The 17,865-nt window shown below is 41.7% G+C and overlaps 1 protein-coding gene across 4 annotated transcripts in view; it reads right to left on the bottom strand.

The window, feature by feature from the left end:
- Nucleotides 1-17,865, bottom strand: part of PACSIN2 (protein kinase C and casein kinase substrate in neurons 2) — a 59,601-nt gene that overhangs the window by 18,344 nt on the left and 23,392 nt on the right. For 3 of the 4 annotated variants that reach the window (XM_058189989.1, XM_058189988.1, XM_058189990.1), the window contains exons 2-7: nucleotides 17,529-17,634; nucleotides 16,119-16,275; nucleotides 8,708-8,943; nucleotides 6,975-7,130; nucleotides 4,700-4,875; nucleotides 2,497-2,617 (exon numbers count right to left, since the gene is read on the bottom strand). In XM_058189989.1, the coding sequence (XP_058045972.1) occupies nucleotides 2,497-2,617; nucleotides 4,700-4,875; nucleotides 6,975-7,130; nucleotides 8,708-8,943; nucleotides 16,119-16,275; nucleotides 17,529-17,582 (900 nt within the window). In that variant the 5' untranslated portion in view covers nucleotides 17,583-17,634. Of the gene's footprint in view, nucleotides 1-2,496; nucleotides 2,618-4,699; nucleotides 4,876-6,974; nucleotides 7,131-8,707; nucleotides 8,944-14,941; nucleotides 15,035-16,118; nucleotides 16,276-17,528; nucleotides 17,635-17,865 lie in introns of those variants that run through there. The other variant, XM_058189991.1, reaches the window with a different exon arrangement.

Raw genomic sequence — 17,865 nt, 5'->3', positions numbered from 1 at the left:
ATTGATGTCACTAGGAAAAACGCTATATTTATCTGTCAAAATGCTCCAGAATTTAAGATAATCTTCTCACCTCCAAAAGCAGCATTAGACAAACAAACCTTCAAATATACACAAATATCTTGTTCTGTATACCCTGGGTGATTTTTTCTGCTCCCCAAAATAAACACGTGCCTATAGTATATACTGTAACCGTGATGGTGAACCGATGGCATGCGTGCCAGAGGTGGCACGCAGAGCCCTCTGTATGGGCATGTGTGCCATCGCCAGATGCTCTTCTGGTTTCCAGCACGTGCATGCGCGCTGGCCAACTGGTCTTTGCGGGCGCTGGAGCGCCAGAAACCCAAAGACCAGCTGGCTGATGTGCATGTGCACGCTGGCCAACTGTCTTCGGGTTTCCGGTGCTCCGGCACTCATGAAGACCAACTGGCCAGCATGCATGCATTCACCGGAAACCCAAAGACCAGGTGGCTGGCACGCACATGCACATCAGCCAGCTGGTCTTGCGGGCGCTGGGCGCCAGAAACCCAAAGACCAGCTGGCTGATGTGCATGTGCACGCTGGCCAACTGTCTTCGGGTTTCCGGTGCTCCGGCACTCATGAAGACCAACTGGCCAGCATGCATGCATTCACCGGAAACCCAAAGACCAGGTGGCTGGCACGCACATGCACATCAGCCAGCTGGTCTTTGGGTTTCTGGCGCTCCAGCATGCGCGAAGACCAGCCGGCCAGTGTGCATGCACGTGCTGGAAACCAGAAGAGCAGCTGGCGATGACACGCATTCCAGTTTGGGCACTCAGTGCCGAAAAGATTCGCCATCACTGCTATATAAAATAGTACCAGTGGTGGGATGCTGCCGGTTTAACAACCGGTTCAGTGATCATGTGTGCACACTTGACGTACGCTGTGCGCATGTTTTTTTTTTGTTTTTTTTTTTTGTTTACATTTATACCCCGCCCTTCTCCGAAGACTCAGGGCGGCTTACAGTGTATAAGGCAATAGTCTCATTCTATTTGTATATTTTTACAAAGTCAACTTATTGCCCCCCCAACAATCTGGGTCCTCATTTTACCTACCTTATAAAGGATGGAAGGCTGAGTCAACCTTGGGCCGGGCTCGAACCTGCAGTAATTGCAGGCTACTGTGTTCTTAATAACAGGCTTTACCAGCGTGAGCTAAACCGGCCCCAGTTTTACAAATACAAACCTTTTGTGTTACCACTTGGGAGTAACACAGCTGAGCACAGCAATCCGCTCTGCCGCACCAATCAGCTGAGAAGGTAAAGGTAAGTAAAGTGCAGGGGTGGGTTAACCTGATAGTCGGAACTACTGGTTCACCCGAACCGGTTGAATCCCACCCCTGAATAGTACGTATAAAGTATCATTCATATCAACTTTAAATCCCGGGAACTTCAAGGCTAAATTTTGTTTTAAGTATTTATGTATTTTAGATTTGTTGAGGCCACTCAATTCCAAAAAGAATCTGGGCCCGTTACTGTACATTGTATCTACTATAGATGTGTAATCCTCTGCTTATGATGCCAATAGGAACAGGAATCGCTGTCACTAAGCAACAATGTCATAAAATGCAACACCACGTGATTGAGTTGCTCACAGCGATGATCTTTTCCAATTCTATGATTCTGTCTCCACTGCCGCCTGCTGTGGTATTTTCTTGATTTCCAAACCCATATACCATGAAGTTTCATAAAAGTCTCCCATCCTAGAATTGATCAGGACCAATCCTGTTTATATTTTCAAGATCAATCAAAGTACATTAACCAACACTTTAATTAAAAGCCGCCTCCCTATTTTGCTTCCTGGATTTGTGGTACGGGGAAGAATATGTATTCACCCTTCATGTCTATGGAAATTCTCAGTCATGGTTGTCCCAAAGGTGCTTTTTCAAGAGGAGACTGGACTTTCTGTTTTTTCTTTGAAGATGTTTTTCTTCTCATCCAAGAAGCTTCTCAGAGCTGAAGCAATTTCTTGGAGTAGAAGCGAAACGTCTTCAAAGAAAACCCAGAAAGTCCAGTTGCCTGTTGAAAAAACACCTTTGGGATATTCTCCCTTCAGCTAGGCCACTGATGGTTAACCTTTTTGGTGCCGAGTGCCCAAAGCGTGGGCGTAAGCACGTGCATGTGAACCCCCAAAATGCAATGCGCCCCACCCCCACTCCCCCCGTGCCGTTTTGGGCATGGAAAGTGTCCTGCATCAACCTGCACCCCGGGCCTGCTATGCAAGTGTGTGCATGTCCCCTGCATGCACCTCGCCCCCACGCATGCGCGGCAGAGACCCAAAGAGCAGCTGGCCGGCAGGAGGTGCTCACATGCGTGATGGAGCTAGGTTGGGGCGACAGCTACCGTGTCCGTAGAGAGGGAGCTCACAGAGCTAGGCACACCTATGCTATTCTTCTAAGAACCAAAGAAAGACATTTCTTCTCTTATAAGCTTTACAAGAGAAGCTTCAAGCAACGGCAAGAAGGACCACAAGCCTTTACCTCAAACTGGGGCCAGTTCATAGACATGCCAGGTCCATGATTAGCTCTGAACCATCGTAGATCTTCAACAGCATCCGCGGCTTTAACGCTTTGCTCCATCTCACGATAAATATTTTTATAGCTGCAAGAAGAGCATTTTCACAAATCATTACAGATCCAATTGGAAGAACAGGGCAATCCTTAGTTTGCCTAAGGGTCATTTTAGAATATTTCCTATCTACGAATAAGGAAATCTCCCTATTTTTTTCTAATACCAAATAAATTCAATTTATATGAGAAGAAAAATTGAACAAACATGCCAAGCCAAAAATAAAATACATCCAATTAAAATGTTGTTGGACACATCAGAAAAAAAGTACATTATTGGTTCAATTTATGTAGCAAATTTACAATTTTAAAGTTTACCAAAGCACACAGGTTATTCATAAGTATCGACAATATGATTATGCAAATTTATACAGCCACTGACAAGAGAGGTACCCAAAGGAATCTGGTTCAGCAGCCCTTTTTCAATTGTTGTCTTTCAGTTACTTTGTGACCTCAGCTGAGCTGTCACATTCAAAACAGAAAGCTACACAGAACTTCTCTTTCAAGTAGACCTCACAATGACATTCACGGAAATTAGATATATAGAATACACTACTCCTGATTCTCAAAACTCAATTGTCTATGTCAGTGTCGGCGAACCTGTGGCACGCGGAACCATGCTGTGAAGAATGTGCGGCCTCGCTGGCTCCTATTCCGCGTTCCTGTGATCACACTGGCACCGGTCAGCTGGCCATCGCGCACGCGGGAGTGGCGGAACCCGGAAGAGTGGCGTTCCGTCACACATGCGCAGACCGGCACCCAACCTTCCAGGTTGACATTGCGCACATATGTGATGGTCAGCCATTCGTTGGGCGTGCTTCCATGCCGGTATCCGGGTGTTTGGGTGACGGCTCGTGCATGCATGATGGACTGCCACTCTTCCAGGTATTGGCACGAGCGAAGGCCAGCTGGGCCGCGCATTCCTCGCAGCATGGTTTCGCGTGCCACTTCCGGCATGCAGGCCGGCGCGCGGGGACGTCAAAGGTTCGCCATCACTGGTCTATGTGTTGCTAAAGGGTATCCGATGTTATATATGCCTTACAAGGTATGAACGTAAAGAAATCCATTTTGTGACAGGCTGGACTAATCCATGTTTTACATGATTAGAGTATTGCTCTCTCCTATGTGAAAGTTAGAGTAATTGATCATCTCCAGGTTCTTGTTACTGGGACCAAGGAAAAGCCTTTTCAGTTTTTGTTTCGCATATTTTTTTTAACCTTTTACCCAGGGGTGAAATGTAAAATTTGTTACTACCAGTTCTGTGGGTGTGGCTTGGTGGGGGGTAATGTGACTGGGTGGGCGTGGCCAGCTTTTTTTTTTTTACTTTTAAAAGCATTTTTTCTACAACCTCTTCGGCCAAAGAGGTTGTAGAAAAAATGCTTTTAAAGAGTTCTGACGATCCCAGCTGAGTTGCCTGATTGCCAGAACCCTTTAAAAGCATTTTAAACCCTTTAAAAGCAGGGGTGGGCTGCTGGGGATTCGCAGGGGTTCAGGAGAACCTCTAGCTAAGATTCTGTGCAGTTAGGAGAACCTCCAAATCCCACTCCTGCTTGGTCCCGCCCACCCCACCCAGGAGTCCCCACACAGCCTGTTTTGGATGCAGGCAAGTGCAGGGCACACACCGAGGCTCTGGGAGGGGGAAAAACGGGCCTACCGGAAGTTTGGGAAGGCCAGAAATGGGCCTCTGGAGCCTGGGGAAGCTGTTTTCATCCTCCCGGAGGCTCGAGGAAAACATCCGGAGCCTGGGGAGGGCAAAAACGCCACCTCCCTGTGGTGCAGGAGGCCAACTAGGCCACACCCATCCGGCAACAGGGCAGAGAACCCCTTGCTAAAATTTTTGAAGCCCACCCCGGCTAAGCAGGGCCCTTGATCTCATTTTAGAAGCCAGGCAGTTTGGTAGAACAGCATAAGGTGGTCCAGCAAAACTACACTTTGGGGCTTTAAAAACAAAAGTACCGCCCAGAAGCACAGCAGGTACCAAATATACAGTGTGTTCTTGACAAGTACTGTAAATGTGCAGCTGGATTTTGGTGGGGGAAACTGATGCTTCAAAACCATTTTTTTAAAAAAAGAATGCTACTTCTATCGTGCAGCGCCCTGCACTTTTAATTCTTACCTTGAAACAGTAGACAAGTCAAGATGTTTCTGAACTTCTAGCAACACTTCTCGGAAGAAACGCAGACGTTTTTCCTCAAACTGCTGACACTGTTCAAAAACCTGCTCCATGTTTTCCATATACTGAGGGGTAGCGCTGTCCAGCTCTTTAAGAGACTTTTCATACTTTTCTTTTGTCTTTAAAAGTTAAGGGTATCAAGTTATCAATAGGAATATATAATTTCCCAGTGGCTATATAATTTGGACAACGGTATTTTCCTTATTCAAATCATGCTGCTCTCTCTCTCTCCTTTAGAGAGGGACCACTTGAAGTCATTCGGAAATAAAGAATAATTTGTGGCTGTTAGAAAATTAGTCCTCGCTTAACAGCAGCAGCAGTTTATTTTATTTATTATTTTTTATTTTGATTTATATACCGCCCTTCTCCCGAAGGACTCAGGTAAGTAAAAAACAAAAATACAAACATTAAAAACATTTTTAAAAACTAAATTCAATTTTGGCTAAGAGAGACTAAAACTCTAATAAAAAACCCCATTAAAACTATTAGGCCAGCCCTGCACGATGAAACAAAAATGTCTTCAGCTCGCGGCGAAAGGTCCGGAGGTCAGGGAGTTGACGTAACCCTGGAGGCAACTCGTTCCAGAGGGCAGGAGCCCCCACCGAGAAGGCCCTCCCCCTGGGGATCGCCAGTCGACATTGTCTGACTGACGGCACCCTGAGGAGACCCTCCCTTTGGGAGCGCATTGGTCATTGGGAGGTAATTGGTAGCAGCAGGCAGTCTCGTAAATAACCCGGTCCTATGCCATGGAGTGCTTTAAAGGTGGTAACCAACACCTTGAATTGCACCCGGAAGACCACCGGCAGCCAGTGCAGCTTGCGCAGGAGAGGTGTTACATGAGAGCCTCGAGTTGCTCCCTCTACCACCCGCGCAGCCGTATTCTGGACCAGTTGGAGCCTCCGGGTGCTCTTCAAGGGGAGCCCCATGTAAAGAGCGTTGCAGTAGTCCAGGCAGACTGGACTGGAATTTCCATCACTTAAGCTACACGGTCATAAAGGGCAGCATCACATAACTGCATCACTCAGCAACGGCAATCCTGGCCGTTCCTATTGCTGTTATTAAATGAGGATTGCACGTCGTTAAGTTAGGACGTCATATGACCATGACTGGTGATTGGCTTCCAACAAGGAAAGTCAATGGGGAAGTCAACGGGAAGTTGCTAGTCCTGTGTGGCTCACAAGCAGGACAAGTTAGGCGAGTGCTATGGAAAGCAGGCAGGAGAGTGGGTGCCGGGGCACCATGCAAATGGGTGAGGGGGGGCAATGTGGTGTAAGCGGGCAGGGGGGAATTACTGCGAAGCGCAAGAGGCTGCACAAGTGGCTGCTTTGGTGTGAGAATAGCTGGCAGGTGGCTGCAGTGGAGTTTGGGAGGACGTTGTCATGGTTCTATCGGAGCCTGGTTCGGAGGAGGAGGAGTTGGAACTGGGACCATCCAACAGGGACGGCATGTCTCTCTTGACATGTTTGGAGAGGCCAGGGGCTGAGGATGATGCTGTCCCAGGCCCCTCAGGCACCTGGGATGCTACAATCATGTGTGAGCCAGTTGCTAAGTAGCTATATCACAATCAGATGACCGTGGTCGTATTGGGATCACCAGAACAAGGTTGTAAGTACCCCTTGTTCAGCGCTGCTTGTTCAGGGCTGTCACAACTTTGAATGGTTGCTGACAAATCAGTCATTAACTGAGGACTACCCGTAAGTTAAACAGTGCTCTAACTAGAGTAGAGGAAATACTAAGGTTGGCTTTTGATCTTGTTCAGCTGCAGTGATTCACTTAACAAATGTGGCAAGAAAGTTCGTGAAATGGGGCAAAATTCACTTAACAAATATTTCACTTAGCAACAAAAAAATTTGGGCTAAATTGTGGTCGTAAATCAAGGACTACCTGTATATAACACTTCACTGCATCTCCAAGTTGTGACAAGTTTGCAATCTGTTTGCAACAATTCATGCTTCATACTGTTCAGTTTAAATCATCTACTGTTCTCTCTCTTCTCACATGTCCGTGCAAACACCCATCAAGTATATGGTAACCGAACATCCAACAGCATTAAGATAAATAAAATACGGTCCTTTTTCTTTCCCTGGGATTCATTCCTCTTTATTGATTAGGCACGTTTACTATAAAAGGCTTACAAATTCAGCGTGACAGAAGTAACATATAGAAGTTTTCATTACAAGCAAAGATTGTGATGCTTTCAAGAATTCATACGATTTACCTTAAGCACATCCTGTTTACTTTTATCAATTTTGTCTTGCAATTTTTTTAGTTGTTCGGGATTCAGCGCTGGGTCCGCTTTGCTATTGGCCTCTCTGGATATGGCAATTTTTTCTTCCTTGCATGCTGTATGATGTGCTTTCTTAGAAGCTTCCACCTATGGAGGATGTGTTTTAACAAATGTAAAATCACAACACCCCCACCCATAGCAAGTTTCAAGATTAATACCGTTTACAATTAGAGGAAATGTATCTTGAAAAAGATTACAGTGTTTTAGAATTTGTTGATCATAAAGTCATAACCTTGAGAAAATGATGCTTATAATGAAGCTAGCTGGATACCCATGCTTTGCTACGAAACTATGTGATGGGGCTTGATAAGTTGACACTTAAAGCTTGAAAATTAATGAGTAGTTACGATCGGCTTCTCCTGTCCCCTTCTCTCCCTCAGCCTTGCCCCACAGAAGCCTCTCCTATCCTATCAACTTCTCTCCCTCAGCCTTGCCCCACAGAAGCCTCCCCATCCTATCCCCTGCTTGCTGCTGTGAAAGTAAAACTGAAACTGAAACTCCTCTCCTCTGCTTGTGTTTTGCATTTGGAACAGATTTCTTTTCAGGCGGGGAAGGGGAGTAGAACTCCTTAGCATCAGAGCCTGTTAATCATAATATAGGAAATACTAATGCTCTGATGGTCATTTCGAAAAATCCTTTCTTAGTGAGCACTTAGAAGCCAAGAGTGGCAAATTTCAAGTTTGTTGGCCTTTATGGTTCTGGAGATTTTCTGATGATGCGTGAGTGGTATTTCGCTTTTATATATATAGATTTAGAAGTAACGAAATCTCTGCCCGACTCAGATCACTTCTTCTCACTCGGAAGCAATGCTTTTCAGGCAATCTGTGCAAGACCCTCTCTATACACACACACACAAACACACACAGAGATTTACTATACTGGTATCTTAAAGAAGACACTGTACAGCAGGGATGTCAAACTCGATTTCATTGAGGGTCGCATCAGGGCTGTGTTGGACCTCAGGGGACTGGGGTGAGTGTGACCAGGGTGGGCGTGGCCACCTTGACATCACTTGTGTTGGGGACGCCTGTGGTGACCTGAATGTTCTGCCAGAGAAAACAGGCTCCCAAGCTCTGTTTTCGGCTGGGATGGCCTCCTGCAACCCCTCTGCCAGCGAAAACGGAATTCAGGAGGGCCCTACTGAGCTCTGTTTTCGCTGGCAGAGGTACCGCCGTCTGGTCCTTCACTGTTTCCAGGGCGGCCCTGTGGGCCAGATCTAAGCACCCCGTGGGCCATTTGACATCCCTGCTGTAGAGGAAAAATTTCTATGGAATAAGTAGCATTACTGACTTTATGTTGACATATACATTCAAAGCTTCCTTGGTTTATTAATCCTGATTTTATTAGTACGTTGTATGGTAAGATGCCACGTTTTATCTATGGAGATTCTCAGTCGTCCAGGTCTCAAAGGTACTTTTTGTTTTTCTTTCAAAAGGCAACTGGACTGGTTTTTTTGAGGAAGAAGATGTTTCGCTATTTCTTTAAATAAATAGTTCCTGTCCAAAAGCAGACCAACGGCTTCTACGCTGGAATGAATTCAGTCCCGCTTGTTTGAGTAGAAAGCAAACAAACCATACTGGGAGGCCACCCAGGCAGCCCAAAAGCAGAAAAACAAGGACACCGTTGATTAAGGTGACTGGGAAACACAGTTTTAGATTACTCACCTCTTTTAGCTTTTTAGCCCATGGTTTCTGAGCCTTCCTAAACCCGTCTTCCGCTTCCTTCGTTTCCTTAAATCCACCTATCATTTGCTTGTGAAAGGAGTCCTTCTGCCAGTTCTTTATCTTTTCGAAATCCTCGTTCATTAGAGCACTTTTTACTTCTAGATGTAATTCGCTGACTTTTTCCGCTTCAGACATAAACGCATGCCAAGCCCTTTCAACGGTCCCATACTGTGGCCCTGAATGCAATGGAAAAAATGATATCTCTGCAAAATGTACACACACACACACACACATTAGAAAAACATGTTACTGTTCTTACTATCCCCAAATTACCTTAAGTTGGGCAGGACAGGGAATGGCCAAATGATTAAGGGTTTTGTTCTTTCGGCAGAAAAAGGGTGGGGAAGTAGTGGCACAAAGGATCTAAGTCCCACTGTAACATCATTGCAAAAAAGGCATTAAGAGTTGTAAATCTTATTTTACGAAGTTTTCTCTCTGGTAACACTATACTCCAAACTAGGGCATATAAAACCTTTGCAAGACCTATACTTGAATACTGCTCACCTGCCTGGAACCCTCACTGTATTTCAGACATCAATACATTAGGGAGGGTCCAGAGATATTTTACTAGAAGAGTACTCAAATCGTCTGCTCGAAATAAAATTCCCTATACCACCGGGCTTGAAATTTTAGGTCTAGAGAGCCTCAAACTACTTTGTCCTATGCTTAGTTCATAAGATTATTTATCAAAATGTTCTACCTGTAAATGAGTACTTTAATTTCAACCATAATAACACAAGGGCTATTAATAGATTTAAACTCAATGTAATTCGCTCTAATCTTAATTGTAGGAAATATGACTTCTGCAATAGAGTGGTAAATTTCTGGAACAATCTACCTGATCCTGTTGTTAGTCTCTCTAATCCCCATACCTTTTAACGTAAACTGTCTATCATGGGCCTTTCATGTTTCTTAAGAAGTCCCTAAGGGGGCGTGCGTAAGCGCACCACCATGCCTGTCCTACTGTTCCCAATTATATGTAATCATTCTGTATGTTTATGGCTATGTTTTGCCTATTTATACCCTTTAATTTTTTTTTCATGTGTCCATGTCTATGTTTATACTGTTACTTGTTTCCTTGTAGTTTTTGACAAATAATAAATAAATAAACAATGTACCAAATTATATAATGATTATATAATCACATTGACCAATTGTAAATATCCTAATCTCAAAGGGAGATATTGCTGTGCAGTTTTAGGTATCTTAGATGTATCCGAATCCATTTCCTTCTGGCTTCCATATGTAACTTGTTTTGTTTGCATTGATTGGTGAACCCAGAAAGATTAGGACCATATGCAGGATTCAGAAGACTAGTTTGTCTTCTCAATGTACTGGGCTGATGACATATTGCAACCGTACTATGTTTATCATAAAATTCTGGGCTAGATCGGACAGCAAAATATGGAAGTCTCAATATGCTCAAGATAACTCTCTCTCTCAGAGAATTTACTAGACAGAAAGTGGCCAAACACCAAACAGTAGTTCAGTTCACAGAACACGTTAACTATGTTTCGTGGAACAAATAATAAATTAGAAGCAAAGCACTAGACTAGAGAGTCAGCCACACTCCGCCAGGAATTATCCAAAACCAAAGACAAGATACAGAAGAGGAAAGAAACAATATAATCCTCAAAATCAACTGTAACCATTGCAACCAATTCTACACAGGACAAATATCACGTCAACTAAAACCCAGGACCCATGAAAACCGGCTAGCAGTCAAACGCCAAAGCAATCCCAAATCCTCAATCTCTACCCACACTGACATCGAACAACAGCAGTTTGATTGGAGCAACACAAAAATCATCGGCCACACTACCCCCCGCCACGCTCTTGAGTTCATCGAAGCCTGGCATGCCACAAGCAATTCCATCAATAGACACATCGACCTACAACCAGCCTACTAACCCCTCAGAATCCAAATAACCGCACAGCCAATCAGAGATAGCACCAACCCTCAACCATACCATACAATTCCCCACAAACCAGGGGTGAAATGCTCCCAGTTCGGACCAGATCAGGTGATCCGGTAGCGATGGCAGCGGGTGGTTCGGAGAACCAGTAGGAAACCCCCCCCACCCATGCCCACCCAATCGCCCGGTCGCCTGCTTCCCCGCTTGCCACTTCTTTTTAAAAATGCTTTTAAAAGGTAAAAAAAAAGGCTCTGACAATCACAGCTAAGACGCGCGATCATCAGAGCCTTTTTTTTTTACTTTTAAAAGCATTTTTTACAACCTATTTGGCCGACTAGGTTGTTAAAAAAATGCTTTTAAAAGGTGAAAAAAAAAGGCTCTGACGATCCCAGCTGAGCCACGCAATCATTAGAGCCTTTTTCTTACTTTTATTTTTATTTTTATTTTTTTTATTCAAAAAGTTTTACCAAAAAAAAAATCCCCCCCCTTTCCCCCCAACCCCCTCCCTTCACTAATACCCCCCCCCTGACTTCCCGGAACAAGCACAAGGTATAGTTAAAAATAAAACAAACATATGCTAAGAAAATTTTTCCCCAAAACTATTATACCAATTTTCCCCTCTAGCTCTGACTTCCTCCTAACATAACCAAAATCCTTCAGAAAATTAAAAAAAAATAAAAATTAACAATTATTATTATTATTATTATTATTATTATTATTATTATTATTATTATTATTATTATTTATCATATTTATCATAATTAACAGTAATAAAATATATAAATCAATAGAACAAATTAATCCTAAAGTATTTAAAACCAACTAAAGCATAAAAATCCAATCCAATTCAAAAAATATCTCCCTTATAGCTTCTATAACCATATAATTTCCCCCCCGGGTCTTTCTTACATAAGATCTTTTGAGAATATTCTATTTAAAATTCAGTGCAACACATTATAAAATTTCAATACATAAAATTATAATATCTATTCAACTTTAGTCCTTCCTCATCAAAATCCAGTATAGATCCAAATATCTAGTCTTTTATGATAGATATAAAACATATAATCAACCCATTTCTTCCAGATCTTCTTCACAAATTGTCTTTCCGGGACACTAATATTTTTGTCTGTTAATATTTCAAAAAAACCTTGTTTCAAGGATAATACTTTTGTCTCTTGCCATTTTTTTTTGATGCATTAATCTCTGTCTTTCCTTCATTACTCCTTTTGAAAAGTCAGTCACAATATTTCCTAGTAGTTCCTTATGTCCAGGAATCCACAAATTACTGCCGTATATTCCATCAGTCCAAAAAGAGAACTCTTGGAAAACATTAACCCTGTGAGTTTTTTCGGTTCGGGAGCCAGCCTCCTGTAGCACAAATTCAGGCATTTCATCCAAACTATTTAAAGAAAACTTCTTTACATCAACTTGTTTATTCACAATCATATCTTCATATTTATCCACTTTTGTTTGTATCTCCTCCATTCCATTTTCCAAGTGATTGCACTGGTTAATTTCCTCCAAGCTCTCATCCATTTTTTTACTTTTAAAAGCATTCTTTTTAGAACCTATTTGGCCGAATAGGTTGTAAAAAAAATGCTTTTAAAAGGTGAAAAAAAAAGGCCCTGACGATCCCAGCTGAGCCACGCAATCATTAGAGCCTTTTTCTTACTTTTATTTTTATTTTTATTTTTTTTATTCAAAAAGTTTTACCAAAAAAAATCCCCCTTTCCCCCAACCCCTCCCTTCACTAATACCTCCCTCCCCTGACTTCCCGGAACAAGCACAAGGTATAGTTAAAAATAAAACAAACATATGCTAAGAAAATTTTTCCCCAAAACTATTATACCAATTTTCCCCTCTAGCTCTGACTTCCTCCTAACATAACCAAAATCCTTCAGAAAATAAAAATAAAAAATAAAAAAATTAACAATTATTATTATTATTATTATTATTATTATTATTATTATTATTATTATTATTATTATTATTATTTATCATATTTATCATAATTAACAGTAATAAAATATATAAATCAATAGAACAAATTAATCCTAAAGTATTTAAAACCAACTAAAGCATAAAAATCCAATCCAATTCAAAAAATATCTCCCTTATAGCTTCTATAACCATATAATTTCCCCCCCGGGTCTTTCTTACATAAGATCTTTTGAGAATATTCTATTTAAAATTCAGTGCAACACATTATAAAATTTCAATACAGAAAATTACAATATCTATTCAACTTTAGTCCTTCCTCATCAAAATCCAGTATAGATCCAAATATCTAGTCTTTTATGATAGATATAAAACATATAATCAACCCATTTCTTCCAGATCTTCCTCACAAATTGTCTTTCCGGGACACTAATATTTTTGTCTGTTAATATTTCAAAAAAACCTTGTTTCAAGGATAATACTTTTGTCTCTTGCCATTTTTTTTGATGCATTAATCTCTGTCTTTCCTTCATTACTCCTTTTGAAAAGTCAGTCACAATATTTCCTAGTAGTTCCTTATGTCCAGGAATCCACAAATTACTGCCGTATATTCCATCAGTCCAAAAAGAGAACTCTTGGAAAACATTAACCCTGTGAGTTTTTTCGGTTCGGGAGACAGCCTCCTGTAGCACAAATTCAGGCATTTCATCCAAACTATTTAAAGAAAACTTCTTTACATCAACTTGTTTATTCACGATCATATCTTCATATTTATCCACTTTTGTTTGTATCTCCTCCATTCCATTTTCCAAGTGATTGCACTGGTTAATTTCCTCCAAGCTCTCATCCATTTTTTTACTTTTAAAAGCATTCTTTTTAGAACCTATTTGGCCGAATAGGTTGTAAAAAAAATGCTTTTAAAAGTAAAAAAAAAAAAGATCGTGTACCACAGCTGATCACATATCCCCACGCACTGTTCTACTGACCTCATGCCTCCATGCATTTGGTGCATGGATGCGCACTGCGCATGCACACGTGCAGCATGCATGCGCAGCCAGTGAACCGGTAGTAAACCGGTTCAGATTTCACCACTGCCGCCAACCAGTAGTTCACCTTCCAATGACCCTGACCTGATGTTACCTCCCTATCACAAGACTCTCACTGATGACTCACAGCTGACCCATCACAAGACTCTCACTTGACACACCCACACCTGAAGCCCTTATAAACAGAAGAACACTGACACTGACACCCCCTAAACTCCGCTGAAGATGTTACATAGCCTGGTAATGAAACGTTCAGAAACCAACCCACAAGCTCGGAGAATGAACCTTCACCCTCATCCTACACCCGAGCTATTGCAAATCTTGAACTGTTTTTCCTTTTTAGGATTCCCAACCAAGAAATCCTTTCTAGTCTTGCTCTTAATTTGTTGAAAACAGCACTCTTAAGGTTTGAAATACTAGCCTGGTTGATTCAGTTACCTGTAGTTGCATTATGGTGAATTCAAGTATGACATGAGCGCTCTTCCCCAATGTCCTGTAACTTCTACTCCATTAACAGAATTTGTGTGTGTGTGTGTGTGTGTGTGTGTGTGTGTGTGTGTGAGTGAGTGGTGGGTTTTAAATTTTTTTACTACCGGTTCTGTGGGTGTGGCTTGGTGGGCGTTGTATGGCTTGGTGGGCGTGGCTGGGGAAGGATAGTATAAAATCTCCATTCCCTCCCGACTCCAGGAGAAGATTACTACAAAATTCCCATTTCCTCCAGATCAGCTGGGACTCGGGAGGCAGAGAATAGATGGGGTGGGGCCAGCCAGAGGTGGTATTTACTGGTTCTCCAAATGACTCAAAATTTCTGCTACCGGTTCTCCAGAACTAGTCAGGACCTGCTGAAACCCACCTCTGTTGTGTGTGTGTGTAAGCTATTAAACAGTGGAACATTTTGGCTCCCACAATTGTAGGTGCTTGCATAGCTAGAAGTCTTCAAGAAAAGACTGGACAACCATTTGTTCAAGGTTTCCTGTCTTGGGCAAGGGGTTGGACTAAAAGACCTCTAAGGTCCCTTCCAATGTCCTTCCCAACACTATGATTCTACGTGATAGAAATGGAAATAATAAGAGTGAAAAACTAGGCTATTTGAAGAATCAGTGATGAATGGCAAGGGTGGGTGAAAACTTGGGTGAAAACTGGCAGGAAAGGAATTATTGTGTTGTTAACAAATTAGACTGAAAGGGGACCAGTTGAAAAAAGTAAGAGATCTTGTTAGGAGGTACAGTAGTAAAAAAAAATACTAAATAAAGAAACTGCTAAATATTCACCCAAAAGAATTGAATCAAGGTATCTTCTGTGCAATCCCAAATATGAGAACCGTCCAGGCACATACCTGGCTCAATACAGCAAACTGAAATCAATGCAAAAGTAAATGCTCTACAATATGTAAAGTCTGTTGTGTCTGTTTTCTGTTATACAGAAAAAAACTGTATTTCTTAACATAATTAAAAAGACAGTTATTTGGCATAAATATATATTCCAATGATGGTTTTTCCAAAGTATTATCAAGATATTATTTGTATTCCTTTGTCATTTATTACCTCCACAAATGGAATACAAAGTTCTAAAATGATCCATGCAGGATTAAGGATTAAAATGATTAAGCAGCCCTTCGCAAAACTTTACACTTTTATTCAATTTTTTTAAAGCCTTCATACAAATCAGCTTCGAGATCATTTGATAAAAATTATAACTATATTTCTTGAAGCTTGACTCCTGCAAAGGTCACTGATGTATCCAGGAAGATTTTTTTTGGAAATGGAAATGGTTTGCCTACACCTTCTTTTGGGATGGGTTTTCCACTTCTGAGTCAACTCTAAGTCCTAGTATTTCTTTTTATATCTTTCTTTTTATATATCAGATGACCTCTCCACCTCCTGCCTTGAATGCGGCTGAACCTTATCTAGTCTGGCCCAGGTGTAAACTGCAAGTCTGAGAAGATTCCTGTAAAATATAAATAAGCAATAAAATAGCTACTTGAACTCTTCCCATTTGATCTAGTTGTTCACACCTGACAAATATCAACAACATAACTACAGTCTACATAATTAGGTAGAGCAGGTTGCCCTGACAAAAAAATATTTCCCCCGGTATAGCCAACAAAGGGAGGAGACCCTGTGGCTTAGAGGTTAATACATCTACCTAATATGCAAGTAGCCCAGGTTCGAATCCCAGAAGGGTATGGCTAGCTGATGAGAGCTAAATAGCTTGAAATAGATCTATACTAGTCTCCCTTTATTTCTTTGTCTGTAAAACATAAATTTAGCCATTTTGATCTAAGAGGAAAGTGTTCTTGTGGTCTTTCAACCTTACTAGAAATGTTCCAAAGCAGAAACAAACTGTTTAAAATTTAAAATACCCCCAGTTTGATAAAACAGTGTTGGAACACTTATTTCTGTAGTCAAAACAGGTCCAAAACATATGGATAAGTATGATCATGTTTACCTTTTTCTACAAGTTGTCGCCATCGTTTTGCCCATTCGGTTAACTGTTGAGCATAAACCTTCTCTATTCTTGCACGCTCATGAATACAGTTCATAAGATCACCACAAAGTCTATATCCATCATCGATGCGCCTCACTGTCCGCTTGTAATTTCCAACCTATCAAAAGGAGAAAACATTTACAAATACATCTTGCAATGTCAAAACTACTTCCCAATTTGGTGAAGACCGACTGAACATATTAAGCTGGAATCAAATTGTCTACATTTCCTTTAATATACATTATTGAACTTCCAGTAACAAAACAAAATTTGTAGGCTTGATTAGCAGTTTCTGATTATCTGAATACCTGCTTTGAATGCAGTCAAATAAAGCCCATTTCTGATCTAAAATGCTATCCAATGTTAGTCAGTTTGGTCTAGTGGGTTAAGGCATCAGGCTAGAAACCCAGGAGACTTGTGAAGTCAAATAGCAATAGACTTATATACCAAATCACAGTGCTTTACAGCCCTGTCTAAGTGGTTTAGAGAGTCAGCCTATTGCCCTCAACAATCTGGGTCCTCATATTACCCACTTTGGAAGGATGGAAAGCTGAGTCAACCTTGAGCCTGGTGAGATTTGAACTGCCAAATGCAGGCAGCCGGTAGGCAGCAGAAGTAGCCTGCAGTACTGCACTCTAACCACTGCGCCACTGTGGCTCATCCTGCCTTAGGCATGAAAGTCGGTGAGGAAAAGCTGGCAGGGTGACTTTGGGCCATTCACTTGCAGCCCAACTCTACTTGAGCTGTAAAACACTCTTTTTGAAGTAGTTGTAATTTCAATTGATCATTAAATGATTGGTCATAAGTCAGGGACTATCTGCAGCAGCAGTTAATTTTTTTATCGCATTTCTGATAAGACTCACACACCCATCATGGAATTTGTCTTATAGACTCCTGTGAGTCCCTTGATCGCAGGGCGATCAGTCCCTTGATCGTAAGGCGATCAAACCGGTCAGTCCTAGAGGAGATCAACCCTGACTGCTCTTTAGAAGGCCAGATCCTGAAGATGAAGCTCAGATGCTTTGGCCACCTAATGAGAAGGAAGGACTCACTGGAGAAGAGCCTAATGCTGGGAACGATTGAGGGCAAAAGAAGAAAGGGACGACAGAGAATGAGGTGGCTGGATGGAGTCACTGAAGTAGTTGGCGTGAGCTTAAATGGTCTCCAGGGGATGGTAGAGGACAGGAAGGCCTGGAGGAACATTGTCCATGGGGTAGTGACAGGTCAGACACGACTTCAGGACTAACAACAACAAGAGCTGTGTTCCTGTTTCAAGTTCAAAACCCTGAAAACATTTTGAGCTCATAATGTTTTACACAACCCACCAGTCAACATTCTGTTTCAAACACATTTAAACAAAATTATAATTACCTCCCAAAAGCTATCACTAAAAACCTCAACAGAATCCTCATAGGAGCCAGACATCTCAAGCCACCTTGTCTCAATCCAGTGTCCGGAAATCCTGGTTCTTCAAATTCTGCAAATTAAATAACAAAACGTGGTTTAAAACGAAACACATTTTCTCTCTCTTAAAAAGAAATACAATTTGCTGTCTCTTTTATTCTGCCAAACATGGCCTTATAAAATCCTGGTGATGGCTAACACCAGTAAAATATTAAAGGCAACTGTACATTTAACGCTAAACCTGAAAATCAAATGTCAAAGTCATGTTGTATCAGTATAGTAGAGCTCTTGATGAGATCTTACA

This window comes from Ahaetulla prasina, chromosome 7, assembly GCF_028640845.1.
Source record: "Ahaetulla prasina isolate Xishuangbanna chromosome 7, ASM2864084v1, whole genome shotgun sequence".
NCBI lineage: Eukaryota > Metazoa > Chordata > Lepidosauria > Squamata > Colubridae > Ahaetulla > Ahaetulla prasina.
Note: the sequence above shows the minus strand (reverse complement) of the source record. Positions and strands in the feature narration are given on the sequence as shown.